General features: G+C 30.6%; 1 protein-coding gene across 2 annotated transcripts; it reads right to left on the minus strand.

The window, feature by feature from the left end:
* Positions 1-1,604: 1,604 nt before the first annotated feature.
* On the minus strand, positions 1,605-13,808 carry LOC132948673 (soluble calcium-activated nucleotidase 1-like). 2 transcript variants are annotated; one of them, XM_061019256.1, is made up of 5 exons: positions 7,666-7,921; positions 5,819-6,041; positions 4,863-5,361; positions 2,412-2,773; positions 1,605-1,908 (listed from the first exon to the last, which is right to left on the minus strand). In XM_061019256.1, exons 2-5 carry the CDS (start codon positions 5,819-5,821, stop codon positions 1,696-1,698), a joined length of 1,077 nt encoding a protein of 358 aa, XP_060875239.1. In that variant the 5' UTR covers positions 5,822-6,041; positions 7,666-7,921; the 3' UTR covers positions 1,605-1,695. The 2 variants fall into 2 exon arrangements, with proteins under 2 accessions (XP_060875239.1, XP_060875238.1); XM_061019255.1 differs by lacking the exons at positions 5,819-6,041; positions 7,666-7,921 and adding an exon at positions 13,514-13,808.
* Positions 13,809-21,165: the final 7,357 nt, after the last annotated feature.

Raw genomic sequence — 21,165 nt, forward strand, 5'->3', positions numbered from 1 at the left:
GCTAACAGTCGCGGAATGCGACTGGGAGTAAGTAACGGTCACAGCTACTAGCTCCCGGATGGGTGACCACTGGGGTTCATAGTAGTTAAAAACCTTGCCACACATACACGTGTTTGCTACCTACCGTAACAACCGTTAAAAAACAATCGTGAAACCAATCTACCGTACCAACTTTACCTCTACCACAGTTCATAACCCCTACAACAGCTAATGGCCATAGTCGCCGGGCTTAAGTTCAATAAAAAAAAAATAAAAATATTTATTTTTTTTTTTTTTTTTTTTATTGGTCTTGAAATCTATAAAATTTCTGCTTCGACAACTTGGTCATTAGCATGTTACTATAAATAATAGATACATAATATTTATAGTGGGTAACAGATCTAAGAATTAAATACAAAAAGATACAATAGAAACAGTTTTAGATTAGTTCGTTAGTTTAGTAATTTGTACATTGAAAAGGGGTTGACTAGAGTAGCTTGAGTAATTTGGTTGTCTTGAAGAATTCGATGGTGTTGATCTCATTTTCAGGATTTGGGCCTAGACTTGCTCCAATTTGGTGGCTTATATTGAGCTCCTCTCTTTGTTGTATGTAAATTCTACATTCTTCGAATATGTGTTTTATTGTAATTGTTGTGCCACATGATTGACATATTGGTGGGTCTCCTTTGATCATTATGTACTCATGAGTTAGTCTTGTGTGGCCAATTCTGGTCCTATTTAGTTTTTTTTCATTTGTGGTACTAATATTGGGATTTCTTCTCCATCTTTGGATCGTTTGTTTAACTTGGTTTAATTTGGTGTTTTGGATGTTCCATATATTTTGCCATATTATAGTGGTGTCTCTTTGAATTTGTTTTCTTATGTCAGAGTATGATGAAATGTTAATATATTGTGAATTCGGTGAATTGATTGCTAATTTAGCTTGTTTATCTGCCCTTTCGTTGCCGATTATTCCAATGTGTCCAGGTATCCAGATTAATTTTATATTGTTGTTCTTTTGGTTTGCTTCCTCTAGTCTATTCTGAATTTGAATTGCTATATCGCTCGGATTGAATTTATAATAATAAAAATATTATAATCACTATATAGTGATTTATTTCATTTTAATTATATGTGTGTATATTTGTGTATATTAAGTTATATATGTATTATTAATGTCCATGTTCATTATATTCCAATAAAAATATTGTTACACGACGTTCTATTGAATAAAATGAATATTACCCTGAAAATTACCGAGTGGCAACCTCAATTGGTATATTGACCCAGAAAATGACCGAGCGCAATTGATATATCAAAAAGTAATTTTAAGCGCAATTGGTAAATTTAAATTCGTACTCCACGGTAAGCAATTTTAGGAGGTATAGATATCCCAGTAATATTATACCGGAGGCATAAATTTTCCAGGTTTTCCATACCCCATGGAGGTAAAATGGAAAGATTACGTTTTGAAATGTCGCCCCTCAATTTAGGTGAAACCTTTTCGACGAAAGCGGTTTGGAAATAACCGAACAATGTCTGGGAGCCGTTTGGGATGCGCCGAATACTTTTATACCAGGTATAAAATATTAATAGTTACCTACTCAATAAAATGCAAATTATAATATTATAATATTGTACAATGTAAATTGTACATTCGTATATAAACTGTATATAACTATAAAAACAAATATAGTTAATTTATTAAATAAAAATTTATATAAACTCAAATCCTTCATACTTAAGATCCGAAACTTTAGTTTCCGGAAAAAGGATCTCTCCGTTGACGGTGAACGCCTTTATAAACGTGGCTGTAACGCCGCCTTCTTCTTGAGTGCTGATTGCAGTAATAACTGTATTTTTAGTTCCAGGAATAAATTTAAAACTAGAATAACCATGGTTAGGCATTAGTTCACCAATGCATATTACCTATATAACAAAAATCAAAAGCATAACATATGTTTAAGGGTCGCTTTAAAGAAATATTGTTTAGGTAGCTGGTGTTCAAGGTGACAAGATTTTTTTTGGTAGTATATAGGTTTTATAAGTTACAGTTATTGAATATAGTTTATATCACTTATATCCAATGGGTAGGTATCCGAATAATACATGCCAGGTAAAGTTTTAAAATAAAAATCAAAACAACTTAAGTATAAAAATAACAGCAAAAGTCGGAAATAAAAATAACCACACCTATATTATCAGAAAACCTCGCTGACAGCAGCAAAATCAAAATAAAAATAAACCGATATTTTACATAAAATTTGACGAACATTTAAAGTCAAAACTTTTATCACTGTATACTTGGCTTAGTTTCCGCGTTGGAAATAAATAGGCAATACGTAATAGTATACATCGCATAATATATACGATGTATATCGCGTATTATATACCTAAATAAATGTAACATGTTATGTTATTATTTTGTTCACCTTAACGTCATCAAAATCTGGTGAGACGGATAACAGTACGTTCGTGCCTTTCTGGCCGTCCGTCAACTGATCGTACGGTTCCGCCGAAGCTTTTCTCGGCAAAAAGAGCCATCGGCAATGCACGTCACTCCACACGACTGCCTCGTGAGTCATGTACCCCGGGAAGTGTATATTCATGGCAGCCCGGACTTTGACGTAGTTTTCCGTCCAGTCCAGGTGATGCACGCTTCCGGACTTGTCGATGGTCTTCACCCACATTAATGACCGATCGACCTCCTGACCGTTCGCCGACACCAATTCATTACCATGCGAGCCCACGTAAAGTTTCGAGTCCTTAACGGTGGCCCATTCGTTCTTCATACCTGCAATAGGTACCGTGGTAAATTTTCACTATCTACTTTTTTTTGAAAAACTTAAAAGTTACTATAAGTAAAAATAAAAACATTCCATGTTCAATAGACATAATCATAGCAATGTTTGGATTTATTGTTTTAATTTAAAATATATTCGTGCAAGTGTGAATATTGTGCATGAGCAGTGGCGTAACTGGATAAAAATCTAGAGGGGGCAAAAAAATTAACCTCCCGTTCGGCCGTTCCTTTATTCATAATCGCGATTTCAAGATAATAACGTGTTCACGAATAACGGATAATAATAGTCACGAATAATGCGATTATTGCGATAACAATAACACTGACAATATGTCAACATAATATCATTCAACAAGAGAAACCTATAAAATAAATGTAAACTTTTATAAAGTAATTTGAGGAAAAAAATATTTTTATATTGTAATATTATGCTAACAGTCTTGTTAAGAATACTTTTAAATATGGATTATTTGGAGGGGCAAAATGATACTTATGCCTCCACAAACATTTCTGGGGGGCAAGTGCCCCCCTTGCCCCCCGAAATTACGCCACTGTGCATGATTAATTAATTAATTCTATCTAATCCCTCCCCTACCCAGCATAAAAAAAAATATAATATTTTCTTGTTGCACCAACAGTAACAACAGTTAAACCAACAGTAAAAACATACATTTTTTATATCATTTTCTTAAGCAGAATATTATTTGGAGTACTTCGATCTATCAAAATATAATTTCGAACAAGCATAGTTTATAAGTTAATAAGTGTTTTAAGTTTTAAATGAGCTGACTAGTTGACTAACATTTTGCAGAGTACGCCTATTATTGTACCATTCTACTCCGCTCATCCAAATTTTAGATAACACCTAAACGACCAAAATTCGAATTTTATGTATCGAAGTCCTCCAAAAAAATATTCTACTTTGGGATAAGGAAAAATTAAATATGTAAGTTTTACAATTTAATAAATTCTGACGATGTAAAATAGTTGTTGCTTATAATAATATATTATATTTGTTTTGTTTTTGTTATTCGAATTTGGCGCCATTACTGTTTGAGTAACTATTGCCATAGTGCTGCCGATTGGCAGCACTGAGTGATATCGGTCGAAGGCTGCGGGATAGGGATTGAAAAATTATAGGTTGTGATGTTTTTAGTATTTGTGAAATTAAAAGTTTCTTGTTCTTGTTTTGTCCATAGTACGGGCAAGAGCCTTGTGTTGAAAATGTTTTGGTTGCTGTGGTCTTCGCATTAACTCGTTTGGTATCTATTGTTCGGCAACTCTAACTATAAAGCACGTTTTGCTTATATTTTGTATTATTAGTCTAGGGTTGTCATTTTACCCGTGATGTTAATAGTTCTGGCACTTCGTGTCTGTGGGTCCAGCAATGTAAATTAACGTGGTTTTCCTGTTAATGTCTAGCTGCGACAGCTCTGTGATCTCTTGTATCGTGCACGTAAGTTTATGTCATCGTATGTGCTGCAGCACATAGGTACAATTAATGATATTAATATTATTATTATCAACTTGGGCCCCGAGTGCCTTATATTATCATTATTTTGTATTCATTTAGCCGTCTGAGGCAAGTGTTATTATCACTATTATTATTATAATTGCATTTACTATTGGCGCCTTCTGGGCTGTACCTATACATATAATTATTATACCATTTTGGGACTTTCAAGTCAATTATTATTTATTTTGTAATCTTTAAGGATTTATATTTGCCAACCAGGCAGCTGATATTATTATTATTATTATTATTATGTATGTATGTATGTTATAAAATGATTGCAACTTTTTTAGAACAAAAAAAATAAATACATTTATACAGTTTGCTACAAAAAGTATGTTAATTGATTTATATTAGAGCGACAAAGACTGTCCACCACAACTGTGGGCCCTTCATGTGCCTACAATAGTAAATATATATATATTTTTTTAGAAAAATTTTGTTTCTTAACAACTTAGTATTATGTAAAAAAAAAAGTATATTTTCAATAACTTGTAAATAGTTTTTGAAATAATTATGTGTCTTACGCGTTTAATGGATACCTCAGTATAAAATGTATATTATTACCTTTCGTTGTTGGTCCATTGCCGGCAGAAACCGTCACCCAGGGTATCAAAACGTTGTTTTGGATTAAATAAACCAATCCAGTTTTGTCGTCTAGTGTTATTAGATTAGCATCATAGGTAACTAACTCTGATAGCTCTGAACCTCGACCGTTCTCCGAAAAGTGCGATTTTAACTGATCGCCTTTACTCGTGGAATTATCCCATTCAATCGAAATTTTTTTATTGGCCGGACTATAAGTCAGGTACCCTTTTTTGAAATAACTGATCCACGTAAAAGGCTCGTCTGGGCTCACAGAGTTTTTGTCCAAGTCGCTGATAAGAGCTATGCGGTACTTGACACTGCCATCGGGCAACACTATTGGGTCGGTCAGTGGGTATCTAGTATCTATAAGTTGCGTTATCAAATCGCAATCGGAATCCGAGACAGAGGTTGTTGGGGCACCGAACACAATGTTGGTGGCTATCGCTGCCAAAATCACTAAACTAGTAAGTTGGATGGACTGAAACACATTACATTAATAATAATTAGTATTCAGTTAAATATCGTGTTAGGTATTAACAGAAAAATATTTCATCAAATTAGGAATAAAAATATATCATGTGTTATGCGATGTTAAATGAAAAAACGATGTAGTGTAATGCACATTTGTGCAATATAAAGTATAAGAAAATCGGCTGATTGGGTATTTTATATTCTGAGCGGAGCGATGGATGTATTACAACGATGTGTGTTTTTTTTTCTGTGTGTAAACATTTTATTTGGTAGAAGCAATTCTTCGATTTTCATCTTTAGCATATTTTCTAAAGTGAATCTGATTGGTACTTATATGAGAGATAACATTTAAAATGCACAGTTGTTTTCAAAAGCATCGGGAAAAACAAAATAATATTAAGGGAAAATGGAGATTTTCACGCAAGACCCGTATTCGAGTTTAGCCCGTATAAATGAATTCTTACCATTATTTCTATTTTCCAACAAACTGCAGTATTATTTAGAATTTATTATACACTATGTAAAAACGAGAACTCGATACAAACTAAAACGTTGCTTTTAATATTTGTGTTACTTATACGTATACCAACTAGCATATGGGGAGACAACACTACGCGTATTTATATAAACCAGTTATGAAAAATGAAAATGGTATGAGTCTCAGATAACACAGCTGCTTACATCATCCTAATTAAATAAATTGCACAGATGTTATTTTTTTAACTAACGATAAAATTGTTAATGATATAAAATTCAGATCAATACAAATTACTTTTAACAAAAGCTAGACTACACATTATTGTGAAAACTATAAAATGATGAATACAATATTATATTATAATAAATAAAATAATCTACAGACTTTGGGTTTTATTAAATCAATGAATTAACCTTTAAGGTGGGTTTCCACTACATACGCGCATATATGATCGAATACGTTCGCTATGAACGGTCTCACAAACGTTTCCCATCGGTTAATATGGGTTGGATCGGTTAGGATTGGTAACATATTAGTTACCTCATATATTCTTATGTTATCAATATAAAATGAAAAGTTGAACTGGATCCAACGTCATGGTATCATGGTCAAGCATGTGGTAAGAACGTATAACACACTGGTATACCAAACACTTATCATGTATACCAACCAATCACAGAAAAGTATTTTTATGCAAGTACACGTACATGTATCTAGTGGAAATCCACCTTTAGTGACGCCCTTGGTCTACGTGGTATCAGACCCATATATAGTTGCACGCGTGGGGTCATTTTTTTCCATTCAATTTGTAATAATATATGACACAATGGACCAATTTTTTTTTTTTTTACTCTGTTTTGAGTTATATTATTAATCGTTACATACCGATTAGGTAATTAATTTAAATTTTGTATGTAGTAAACAAATGAAAAATGAAAAGTTATATTTTGACATTTTAGCGATTGCATGGTTATCACTTAAAGAGATAGCATTACTCAATAGAACACTCGCAAAATTATTCATATGACACTTAAAATAAATAATGGTGGAAATTTCCCACCCGGCTGTTTTTGGCGTAGTAGGACATTCCCCCCCCCCCCTAACCGATACATTTTTGATGCGGACATTTTCCCCCGTTTTATTTGTTTTTAATTATTTACCTTTGAATATAAAATTATTATTTTTAAGGCATATTTTTTAGCTTTTGTTCATGTTAATTTTTTTATTTTTGTAAAAACTACGTTAACTAAAAAATGATTAATCTTAATTTCAATAAAAAAATAATAAATAATATTTAAAACAAGTTAAGTAAAATTATAATTTTAGATAAAAGATTGTATATTATAAATAATATAATATAGTACAAATTGTAAAGTACAGCTGGCCAAAAGATCCGACATAAAAATAAAAAAAGATTGTAATACCAAAATATAATTAATAGCTAATACAATCGGCTAAAAATTCCGACATAAAAATAAAAAATATTGTATAAACAAAATATAATACATATAGTTTTGTATACAGTGTGTTCCGTTTTAAATGTACCACTAAATATCTCAGCCCGATAATCTTAGATTGAAATACGGTTTGCTGCAATAGCTAAGGAGTACTGAACTACACATTTAAGGACAGATTTCCAATTTTTAACTTGTAATATGTGCATGTGCATTACAAATTTTTTTTTTTAAATTACAACACCTATTTTAGTCACCGGATATGGATAGATTATTTTATTCTAAGTAATTTTGATCCATTCACCATACTTCTAAACCTAAAATTAAATGAGTTACAGCTTTTGGAAATTTTAAAATAATTAAATTTTTTAGATTTTACCTAAAACATTACACGCTTGAATTTCATACAAAAGTAAATCATTTTTGAACAAAAAAGAAATGTATTTAAATAATTTAATACAAAATTTAAAATGTTAAACAATAGTGAAAAAGTTGATATGATTTTAATTTATGGTGAGTGTCAACTTTTTCACTATTGTTTAACATTTCAATCAACTTTTTCACTATTGTTTAACATTTTAAAGAAGAAAAAAAGAAAAATCTTTCAAAGTATTATGTTAAAAGTTATAAGTGTCATCGATGAACGTACAATACTGAGTGAACGTGCATTAGTTCATTTTTGATAATCAAACAATATCTACAATAATTATCGAAGTACTAAGAATAAAAACAATATCTACGATAATTATCGAAGTACTAAGAATAAAATTAGAAATAATGTACTATTATCAAAGTACTAATAGTAAAACTTGAAATAATTCAATAACTTTTATCGCACAATAATAACGCAAATTACAACGTCATTGTCAATTTAGTTGGTAAATTTATTTTTAAATTAATTAAATTTAAATTAGTTATACATTTTTTTTTAGGTAATTTTGTATTAAATTATTTAAATGCATTTCATTTTAGTTCAAAAATGATTTACTTTTGTATGAAATTCAAGCGTGTAATGTTTTAGGTAAAATTGAAAAAATTTAATTATTTTAAAATTTCCAAAAGCTGTAACTCATTCAATTTTAGGTTTAGAACTATGGTCAATGGATCAAAATTACTTAGAATAAAATAATCTATCTATAACCGGTGACAAAAATAGGTGTTGTAATTTTAAAAAAAAATTTATATTGCGCATGCGCATATTACAAGAGTTAAAAATTGGAAATTTGTCCTTAAATGTGTACTTCAGTACCCCTTAGCTATTGCAGCAAACCGCATTTCAATCTAAGATTATCGGGCTGAGATATTTAGTGGTACATTTAAAACGGGACACACTGTATATAATATAGTCTTTAAAAACAATTTTTAAACCTCTGTCTGTTTTAAGAATTTGTATTTTATCCATGACTACAAAAAAAAAAAATTAAAACGAGAATTTTTATTTTAAAACGTATACAACCACTATAACCACTAAACCACTACTAAACTGCTTTGAACAGTTTTGATATAAAATATTGACTCAATGCTCATGAGTCATGACTATGTAAGATTGTATTATAATGTTATCTTAATAGTCTTGGTAATTGACTGGGTTTTGGACACAATTTTTGCGGCGCTGACAGTCGCGGGTTCGACTCCCGGCCACTGGGCGGCATTTTTCTTCGGGCAAGTCACGGTGTCCGGAGAACAAGTGCCGCCATCCCCCACCCGGGCATGGCAGATACCTACGGGTGCCCGAATTGAAAATTCTGCCAAAACCCAACACACACGTGTTCCCCCCTACTACTACCAACAATACAATACACCTAACCAAAACCATACACCAAAACCATACAGCTAATGGCCATAGTTGCCGGGCTTACGATCAATAAAAAAAAAAAAAATATTAGACACATAATATACAATTACAATTTAAAGCATTGAACAAAAAGTATAATAACAATGTCAAATATTAAAAACTTATAGTAAATAAATTAAAAAAAACAACACCAGGGAAGTCGCTGTGCTCTTTAGTAACTTGTAACTGTCGAGTGTCCTACGAACGACTTAGGTCATCGTAATCGTAATGGATATGTTAAGTTTGAACTCGGTGATAAATCATTTTTTACGAAAAATATTATATAATTAATTATTTATATTGCTATTGGTAATTTAATTTTAGACTATTGCAACTCGTCCACCTGGTATATTCTAATTGAGACATTTCGTATAGGCTTGTAAGCTTATTACATTATATATTGGGTATAAACATTATTTGGGGATTAATGGTGTGCTGGTACAAAAAACGGTAGGTGTTAAATGTCTATATGAAATATGAATATATTTTTATCAAGTTAGATTTATATGTTTGTCACAGATTAGTGCTAGATTAAGAAATATATTCCACCTTGCTCATTATAATACATCATTAACTTTAGGCATTTTTAGTTGTACTGAGTAATATACATGAGTATGAAACATTGTAAATTTATTTTTAAGTTGTAGCACCTAGTAGTACTGAGTTGTAATATACCAAGGATGGAACACTGTAAACTTGTTTTTATTTAGTTTATTTTTCTTGATTTAGCATATTTTGGAATTTTTAACTCCAATTATTGAGCATATTTTTGAATGCATAATTATATGCATATTTTCTGGTTTCTCAGTGCTTAAAATTCACAGCCACGAATGTCATAAATCAGAAAGTAATAATTAATAATAAAATATATTTTAAATCCAAAAATGTATTGATAAAAAGAAAATTAATTTGTATGCAATTTTTCTACTTGATAACTACTAATCAACATTGTTAAATAACGCATATCCTTCGCTTTTTCAGAGTTTAGAAGTAGATCAAATTAATTTTTTTAAATATGTGTTTAAGTTCTTCACTGTTATTGTACGCCAATAATGACTTATGTTACCAATATTGAATTATAGAGGTAATAAATAACCAACGAAAACCGTTCGTCGGCGATATTCGTAGATATTTTGCTTTCTTGCAACTCGAATGTCGTGCCATCATGTAAGAGGAGACATCGATACTCAATATTTCACTAAAATACAAATTTTCATTCATATTGGAAAAAAGAAAAATATGTAATCAATATAATACGTTCAGAACCCCGAGTGGTTTCAATAAATACGGTCAAATGGGTCTGCAGCCAATATCCGCTAAACTGTCCACTATACGTAGTACCGTCATTGACTCTCTTATATAATATTAACTTTTCCTATGGGTTACCATTTAATACTCGGCGTATTTCTATATACACGCAGTACCTACTCATAATTTTAAACTACTTTATTTATAACCCTGCGGATTCAATATCCGGTTAAAGGTTTCCATTAATCACTTAAGATCAAACGAGCGTTTCAACTGAAATATAACGTAAACGTTTCTATGTTTGTCTTTTAAACTGATCAAATAATCAACATAATTCAACCCGCAACGAAATTATATAACACATATTTTTATAAATACATATACATATACGTTCAATTTTAAATCAAAGGTCTCAGAGAAACCGTATTATTATTATTATTATTATTATTATTATTATTACTGTGTACACCAGTAGAGCTTTTAATAGAGTTACCTATACTGGTTGGGTGATGTGATTAATGAACCATCTAATTAGCCGTCCCGATTTTACTCGACAGTAGCGGCGATTAAATTACACGCATACGTCTATAGAGACTCCTCGTCTAGAGAGTAATCGAATTCAGTTGACCGAAAGGTCCACTTCAAAGGACCACCATATCAAACTCGAAGATATATATTATTATTATATTATTATTTAGTGGAACTCTTTATCTTAAGTGATCCTCTCGGAATATGCATTTAGCAAATAGATTATAATTTTTTGTTCGACCCATACACTTACGTATATATTCTCATTTCTCGTATGATTACTTACGCGTTCCGAATTAACGGTTATTTATTTGTATAATAATTTAAATTATGAACGTAATAGATTAGTAATGCAAATTAAACATAAACGGTTTGGTTCGAATGCATATAGGTACCTACACTATAATTATACCTAAATAGCAGAGGTATTCAAAGTATTTCATCCCACGGCTCCTTTGTATGTTCACTATAATATATTATGAACATATTATGTCTATATTTGTACGGCTCCCAAATTATTATGAATAAATTGAAACAATACGGATACAATAAGATAGCTAATATGGGTGATAATAACTGTGACTTTAGAGGGATGGAGTGGCCAAGCAGAATAAGGCGTCGGTTGCTACGCGCACTGTTGCCGGTTCGAACTCGGTCACGGGCGGCATTTTTCTTCGGGCAGTCATGGTGTCCTGAGAAAGAGGCCACCATTCCCCACCTGGACATGGCAGATACCCCCACAGTTCCACAGGCTAATGACCTCAGTTGTCAAAGCCTCAAACAAAAAAAAAAAAAAAACAGTGACTTTAGTACTAGAAATAAAACTTCAAATACCTAGTCGGGTAATATGTTTCATTGTCGTCTCCATAATCGCTTTAATGATTATAAATAACATTTGTATTAATTATACTTTACCTACATTAATTTTGGTGTCCGGTGCTTTAACGCGGCTCGGCTCCCTTCGACAACTCTCGCGACGCCCCTGGGAGCCAAGCCGCACAGTCTGAATACCTCTGCTATCATATACGGATATAGTGTTCTAAAATCTAAGTAAAATACATTTTAGTCAGACTTAAAAAATGCAAAAATATGGTGCATCGATTTAAGAAAATTCCACCCTAGTACCCTACATGATACTGTTATATAATTATAGATAAATGATTTTGAACGATTATTAAAATATATAAAATAATATAGATTAAAATTCAATCAAATAAGGGGGGAGTAGGCAACCACTCTGTAGTCTATCTTCACTTGTAGGTATCGAGTGTACTTCGTCATTGACTAATCACTGTAATGTTATGAGCTAAATTTGAATACGATGAAAGATCATTATCAAATTTTCATTAAAAAAAACGATTCTGAGCGAGTCGAGGCGAGGTACTGTACAAAAAAATTATCCATTAAATATCCACTAATTATCCACTAATTAATTAATTGAAGAACATTAAAAAAGAGGATTCTCATTTATCAATAGTTATTTTTTATGATACTCAATCTTTTGATAAGAATGATATCCATATAGTTAATTGATATACAATAAATATAAGAATTTTACATAATGTAGGACATAGGTATATTAATGTATAATATTATACAGTGGTACCTATTTACAATTTACTACACATTTATTATTTGCATTCACATTCATTTAAGTAGGTATCAAAAATGGTCCAAATGTTTAGATTTTTTGAACAATATTGGGTATAATAAGAAGAGTAATTATTATATAGTATTCGCATAGTCATCCAAGTTTCAGATTAATGTATATACTTATTATTATTGCATATACTTACACTCTTAATCAAAGAGTCATTAATAGAGTTATAACATTTTAATTACAAGTTTTATTTAAAAATAAATATTAATAAAAAAGTCGATATTTTAATAATATTCTTTGATGATTTTAAATATACCCTGTTGACGACAGAACTATAATAATATAATGTTTAAGCATTACAATTTTAAACAGTTGATTTTTCTACTAAATATAAATTTTATATTTTTGCGTGGATTGTTTTGTATTAAAAAGAAATGCTCAGTGTTAGAATTTTAAATAAAAAAAATTTAAAATAGAAATAAGTGATATAATACTATAATCTCATTGAACATTTTCTTTATTTTAATATAACAAAATAAAAGTAATAGCGTTTTAAATAGGTTCAAATTAAATAACAACGAAAGTAATAACCACAAATATAATTTAAAATTAATAAGTATGTTTTGTCCATAAAATTATCGTTTAAAAAATTGTACTAAAATTAGTCAGAAAAAAATATCATGCATCAATAATGGACAAAAAGTGTAAAATATTATTGGAGTTCAGACGAATAACTTTTCTCAAAAAAACTTTAAAATATTTTCGTTTGTACATTTGTATAATCACCTCTCTCACACATGCTATTATTCCTGCACACACAAAGTTAAAATATATAATCATTAGGTACCTTGTTATCAATTTTCTATAAAATATATTTAATGAACACGATTCGTTTACAATGTGTAAAGAAATATAATTTATTATATTGATAAAATAATTATTGCTTTTCTTATACTAATTTATATTGTACAGTATTAATACATTGCAATAATTTAAAAATTCAAAATATTTACCTACAATTTCTGGATGATGTTCATAATATGTCCACTTGTTATGATAACCCCAAACTAGAAAATCCAATTCGTAAAACAACATCTTCAACTCAGTGACCCGAGATACAAAACATAACAATTTATTATACTATGTAGGTACTTACATACCACGTATTAAATTAAGAAATAGTGTTTTAAAGGTTTTTAAGTGGTGTGAAAGAGCCAAAATGTGATAATATTTTTAAATACAAATAAATGGTCTGAGAAAATAAACCTTAAAAGATGATTAAAAAAATCAGAAACGATTTTACTTCATGTTATATTACATTTGCCAGAAAGTTACTGTCAGATTCATGCGAAAATAAGATAAAACGATAACGACGTATATTATGACTAAATGAGACCACAATAATTTATTAATGTCGTTGCTCCGTCAAAACAAACATTATATAATTTGTAGGACTATTATAATACGTCGTTAACCGTCGCACACCTAATTCAAACAAAGCTTTAAATCCTTAAAAGTTTAAACTGATTTTTCTTCCAAGTGATTACAATGTCAAACGTTTTTAGTAGACGCTTTTTTTATTTTTTACTCGTATAATATCCGTTCGCAATTGGCATCCTTACTGTCTTACGCATTGAGAAATAATTATTATATTACATAGCAATATTCGAGCGAAATAAAAAAAATCATCAAATCATTATAATATAGGTAATAGGTATCGAATTACAAATAATGGCAATGTTATTGCTATTATTTTTACTAGCCACTTTACTCGTATTGACAAGTAAACTTTTGTTTTGTTACTGAAATATAAAAATGTTGAGATAATTATAGACCTACGCACGCGGCTTTGTGCGGAGAGTTTATTGTCGGTTTTTATTTTTATTTTTTGTAATTATCTACTCGGTGACTATATTATAATATTATAAGACGACGCAGTAAAAAACAAATGGCCCCACTTAATTTTGGTTTAGACGTGTACGCATACTTAAGTTTTGGGGCTCGGCGGATTCGGGGGCAGCGTTGTTATAGACTATACACTTATATATAATATATATGTATACACAAAAGTATACGGGCGGGCACGTGACCTAACGGTGAATTATGCACAGTATAGTACGTGCTCATTGACGGGAGGAAAAAATGAGACAGTGATCCCCGTCTTAACCCGATAATTAAGAAAATAAACGGAGAAAAAAATGTCCTTCCGCCGCCGACGACCCGGTGCCACTTAACGTGGAGAATCCCCCGGCAGAATAAATAAAGAAAAAAATATATATAAATATAAAACCCCGGTAGTTTTCGTTTCTTCCCTCCACACCATCCCCCTGCGACATCCCTCCGCGCCATCACACCACCGCGCACCGCTCCCGCCGACCGTATTGTTATACTATATTAAAGGCGCGCATACAATATTACACAGTCATTTTTGCCCCGCGCACTTTTTTCTCCGCTTTTAATCCCGGCACTTAATTTGCGACGTCGATGTTGTTGCAGCAGTGCCTGTGTGTCTGTGCCGGAAAATATTTTCTCGTAGCGTGCAAAAAAAAAATGGAAATAAAACATGGGAAATCCCTCGACATCCTCACCACCACCTCTCCTCTCAGCATCATGATCCATACGACCGCGTTGCGCCCCCCCCCCCTCCCATCATCCAGTTGATGAGTCTCCGTTTTAATCGCGTTCCGCCCCGGCATCGTTAATTGACCAGACGCATTTTTCCCTTTCTTTACATTTCGTAATCCCGGTGAATTCGAAATACACGCAGACTCGCTTTCACGGATATCTTTTCGCCCGCTCGCTACACCGTCCGCCGTACGACTCTCGTCTCAGTATAATATTGTAATACAGGGTGATTCACCGTGCATGTTCACCTCCAGTTTTTCATTTAATATTTCAGTCATGTTCAAATACTGATTTTTGGATTTTTTTTTTAATATGTACTTGGTCGAGGTTTTTAAATTCTTGAATCTTTTTGTGCTACGCTGCAAGGAGTGTCCCGTGGTGATACAAACTTTTGTTTTTCAAATGAGAACCCCACACTTCCCCCTCTTTTTTTGACTATAATATATATATAAAGTGGATAATTGTTTTGATTATTTTGATGTACCTACCTAATTATTTGAAAAAAATTTAATCAGTGGATTCTGAGTTATCAAATTGTTTATGATGAAAAATGATTTCACAAAAATATAAGTTAGAGTGTAATATTGAATTTAGTATTTATTTTGTACCATTTTTAAAAACTACTAATGTTGATAGATTATTATTATTAATTATAATTTTTAAATCACCATATAGCCACCATATCTTCCAAACCCGTTATCCTTAACACACCAAGTTAAAAAACTCAGAAACTTTACTCGATCAAATTTTGTTTCTAATGCGCCAACGTTTTCAGAAAAATTATTCGCTTAATATTTGAAAAAACAGAAGTTATCGCTACAGGAAACTCCTTGAGTAGAAAAAATAATCTCTACAATTTTAAAATATGGGCTTTAAATGCAATATATAAAAAATTCCAAAAATCACATTTTTGAACAACTGGGCATTATTGAAAAAGAAAAAGGGGTGTAAGTGTGCTTGGTGAATCACACTGTATATATAATGTAACACACACTATATAGTATATATATTATATATTCAGCCACCCCCGCGAAAGATTCTTCCTTTTATTTATTTCTGATCCGCTACGGCACTCGTTTCTTTACTCGGGGATTACAGCGTGGTCGAGGAAATTGCTTTCTTTCGAATAATATAAATTAAAACAACGCTGAACGAAAAAAAAGTCATTGTCTTCATGCATATTGTCTTTATTATTATTATTAAACAATCAACATACAGCCGCCGTCACCGTCATCGCATGCGATTGTCATCTATTTTCAAAACAATCGTTCTGTAAAACATATTTTATGAAGGTATAAGTGTATATTACCTATGTCTGTGAATCTATAACCACTCAAAATGTATATGTCTAATAAATTCAAATTTCCCAATAATTATTATATTAATTTGCAAGTTAAGCTATTTTCATTTATCCATAGAAGTTTACATCACACCTTATTTCTTCAAAACTGGTTGTTTTGTAATTTCCAAATTATCGGTCTTGCCTAATTAATGCTTTAATGTATTTTTAAACAGCATTACAACCAGCACAACAATAAAATAATTCTAAGGCATCCATTCTTTAATTTTCCCTAAAATAGAAGACACCGGTGCATCATAGAGCTTATCAAACTTTAACTGTTCCAAAACGGTAAACAGAAAGGTCTAACAACATTTTTGTGATGAACTAAAGAGGTTTGTTTTTTACATTTTGAATTTGTGTTATAACAAATAATTACGAATCGTGCAAAACATTTTGACGTGATCAAAAACTTGGAAATGATAAAACTGAAAACAGGTATAGGTTTCGTAGAAGTTATCTGCGAAATAAACTTTTGTGAATAAATGAAAAACGCAAAACTTACATAGGTACTACCAATATTATATTCTTATGAATACTTACAAATAATTTAGATTGATACTATATTATTGAGAAAACTTGAATTAAAAAATTGGATTTTAGGCAATAACTTCATGGACGTCGAATTAAGTACGCGTGCTCGAGCAACGGCCGTGTATTTTTTTATATTTAATTATTTATTATTCTCGGTTGCGAAGTGTGGTACTTATATTTTAAGTTTAAAATCTTTACGTTCGTGTAACTTAAAATCTACAGACTTCATTCGAATGTACAAGTATAATTATAGTATACATTATAAAAAAATATATTGTGTTAAAACGAAATTGGGTTGAACAATATTATCCACCTTATATCTTAATTTTTATAATAGTTAGTTTCATATTTATGCAACCGTGAATATGACGGAATTTGATTTTTAATTCAGTAAACAGTTGCCTGTAAATTAATTTAAATTAATGTAACTAATGAGTAGTCTTGTGTTAAACATCACAACATTTAATCTTATACATTTTATATAGGTAACTATATCCATAGGTCGCAGAGGCATTTTGCATTGTGTACTTACATGAAACAATTAGGTCAATATAATATAGACGACATGACAGTCGAAAATATAATAATTGTTGGGAACGACCCGATTGAAGACCTATCTCATTACCTATATTATCTAATGAACAGATAACAAATATTTTACCCAGCCCGGCAGAGCTCTATACTGTCAGAGACTGGACAATATATTATATTCGTATTTTTAATTATAAAATAAACATCTTTGATAAAAAAAAAACTGAAAATATCTTAAAATATCGGTTTTTTAACAAGTTATTAAGGTTCTCGAAGTGGGGTATAAATTTACATTTTACTGCATAGTCACATTCTCAATTTTGTTCTAAGTTGAGACTACATCTGATGAAAGAATGTGTACAATTTCAAAAATATTTGTTATTACCTACTTTTTATACTGTACTATGATAACGAACATTATCACTTATCATGTGTCAATGAGGTCGTACTTATAGTTAAATAAAAAAAATAATAAAACTATAATCTCAACAACCGACATAAATGAAAAAACACATTTATTTAACATTTCCGAAAGAAAATTTTTTTAACAATTTAAGTAGGTAAGTATTAATTTTTTTTTTTTTAATTTTAAAATAAAGTTAGTAAAGTTTTTATTTTAATATTAATATATTTTTACATTACAAAAACAAAATTATATAATACATAAAAATTGTTGTACTATTTTGTTTTTGTCTTCTTTCAGTAGGTTTATATTTAGCAGGTTAGGTTAACCTAACCTATGTTATTTTTAGTTATATGAAAGCAACTTTAAACATTATTATTTGCAACAAAATATTTTAAGAACGTTAACACATTTGCGTTTTTGACCGAATTTGTTCATAATTTATTTATTTTTTATTCACGAATACCTAAAAAAAATTAAGTCGTATATAAAGTATAATTCACTCGTTTATACTATGATCGTTGAGTTTATTTTTTTGCATTACCCGTAGAGCTTAAGTAAATTATATTCCGCTGGTACAATTTTTTTTTTTTTTATTAAAGGTACACTTTAGAGTTTTTGTCCTCCTCTCGTGGCTTTGTGGGGAACGGGGGTGGGGGGTAACCACCGGCAACTGGCAACTGAGCTCCGCCTATGACGCCTGTTCGTGTGGCGCGACTACTGGCTGGGCGGCGTCTCCGTACGTTTAGTTGCCACCCGACGCCTGTCAACCGGATTGCTCTCACACTTTATTTTAGTCAATAATTGACAAGCCACTTTAGCCAGTCACAGCATTACTATAACGTAATAATACTATTTCCGATTTCCCAAAAAAAAAAAATATTATAATTATTGTATTATTAATTTTAAAACACCATCCAATCTATCTATATATTATTATCCTATTAACATCGATTCAATAGATATAAATTATAACATAATTTATATTATATTCAAAGTACTCAATACTGATACTCAGCGGTCTCAAACATGAAACATATTATTTTTAGTATTATTTCTATGTTATTTAAATATAGCGTGAAACTTAATAAAATATAATATTGTTGAGATTAAAATTGATTAAAATTTTAAAAATATAGTAAAATGTTATAAATTTACATAGGATTTTATAACCCTATAATTTATATAACTTTTGAAATATTAAAATACCAATAATAATTTGCACATTAACCTAAAAAAATCTTCTAATACATTCAAATCATTTACAGGATTGAGTTTGGTACCTACATTCTAAGTGAATTAATACTTGATTAAATTTAAATTTTAGTTATAAATCGGTACAAGCTTCCAATCCTCTGATCACATACGAATACAAATAAAATGTTTGATTACGTTACATGTCATAATAATATGGTCCCCAAAAGTGTTTTACTCATTTAAAATTCAACATTAAGAGTCCTATTGTGAAAAACAGTTGTTAAGGTGTTGGATATAGGCAATTACTTATACAAATAAATATATTTACAATCGCCATGTTCGTACTTAGTTGTAATTAATATTAGCACGGCGTCGAGTACATTTGGACTAAAACTCTCATGTGCATCGCCAACCTTATTTATATTTTACTATATAGATTATTTGGATGAAAATCATGTAAAATTATCCGTAGGCCGTAGGCGTTAATTGGTTATCGCCCGTACGTATTGTATAGGTACGCCGTATGCTCGTGTCCATTCAGTATCACTGTACTAGTTAACCGATATATATTATACTGTAAATATATAGAGAATTACGTTTTTATAAAATAAGTAAGCCTAGTAACCAAGGCTGGGCAAGTTAATGTTTTTTTTAACTCAGTTAAGTTAATATTCACCAATAATGAAAAGTTATAAGTTAAAAGTTAATTTAATTATAGGTTAACTCAGTTAAGTTAAAAGTCAATCCACACTTTTTGTTAACTTTTTTTTAACTTAAAAAAAAGTTAATTTGTTTGTACGACGCTAGCGTAGGTGCTTAATTTTTTTCAAACTCAAAACTAAATAATATTATAGACTATAGTGTTTAAACTTCATAGAGTATTTCCATATAAGTTAGATTCGAATGATATACATTTTTAACTTTAAACAATTCGCGGTTTCGCGGTATATATTTGTTGATATGAAAACGAAATAGACTGAAATAGTGAAATATAATTAAACTAAAAACAAATAAATTAACTTAATTTACTTCTTTAAATGAAAAATTAATTCGTTAATTTAAAGTTAATTAAAAAAGAAATTTAGTAAGTTAACAGTTAAGTTAATGAAAAGCCAAAAGTAACTAGTTATGTTATAAAGTTAAAACAAAATTAACTTTTTAACTCGTTAATGCCAGGCCTTGCTAATAACTATAAAGTCTAGGATGGTGGAACATTCGTCGGACTTGAAATCGAATGTCTCCGCGGGAAATTTTCTGGAAAAAACAAATAATAATATAGTCATCAATCGGCAGGCCAATACTCCTCGTTTAAACATAATCACAAAACTAGTTTTTAACAAACTAAAAGTGTCCGAAAGTTTTTAGATAAAGATAAAATATAATATGTTTTTATCTAGATACAAAAAAATATAAGTAGGTACCCGAGGTACTTCAGTATTTTTCTGTAGGTCCTGTAACATTGGGTAACATTGGGTTTTCATGGGTAAAATCATAGTAGATAATAGGTAATAACTAATAACTTTTGTAATAATAAGCAGTGATTTAATCTTAAATCCTATAAATTACTTACTAAAAGTCTAAAATGGTGGAATCTGCAGGTTTGCCAGTGCCGTAACTATACCAGGCATATAAGATGTGCCTTGAACGTGGACCTCAAACCGATAAGTATTGCCAGCCCCTCCCACCTCAATCGGTTTGTTAAAATTAATTTTACAGCCATAGTGGTTGAGATTTTAAAGTAACTTTTTTTCAGTCGGATTGTCTCCCTAGCATAGCTAGATTATTAATTAATATGTTCACGCGTACTGTCGATTATTTTATCGATTTTTGTAATGTTAAAAATATTTCTTAAGACATACAGCATTTCCCAGTCAGATTAATTAATTGTCGAATATAATAATCTTGTCGATCACTGATCAGCTAAAGATCAGTTGACTATCGTATTAAATATCACCAGTTCAACAAACAGTATCGTTTCCCTAACCAAAATTTCAATATTTAAAATTATTGGCAAATATATTTTTAACCTAGGAAACATTG

The sequence above is a fragment of the Metopolophium dirhodum genome, chromosome 7 (genome assembly GCF_019925205.1).
Source record: "Metopolophium dirhodum isolate CAU chromosome 7, ASM1992520v1, whole genome shotgun sequence".
Lineage (NCBI taxonomy): Eukaryota > Metazoa > Arthropoda > Insecta > Hemiptera > Aphididae > Metopolophium > Metopolophium dirhodum.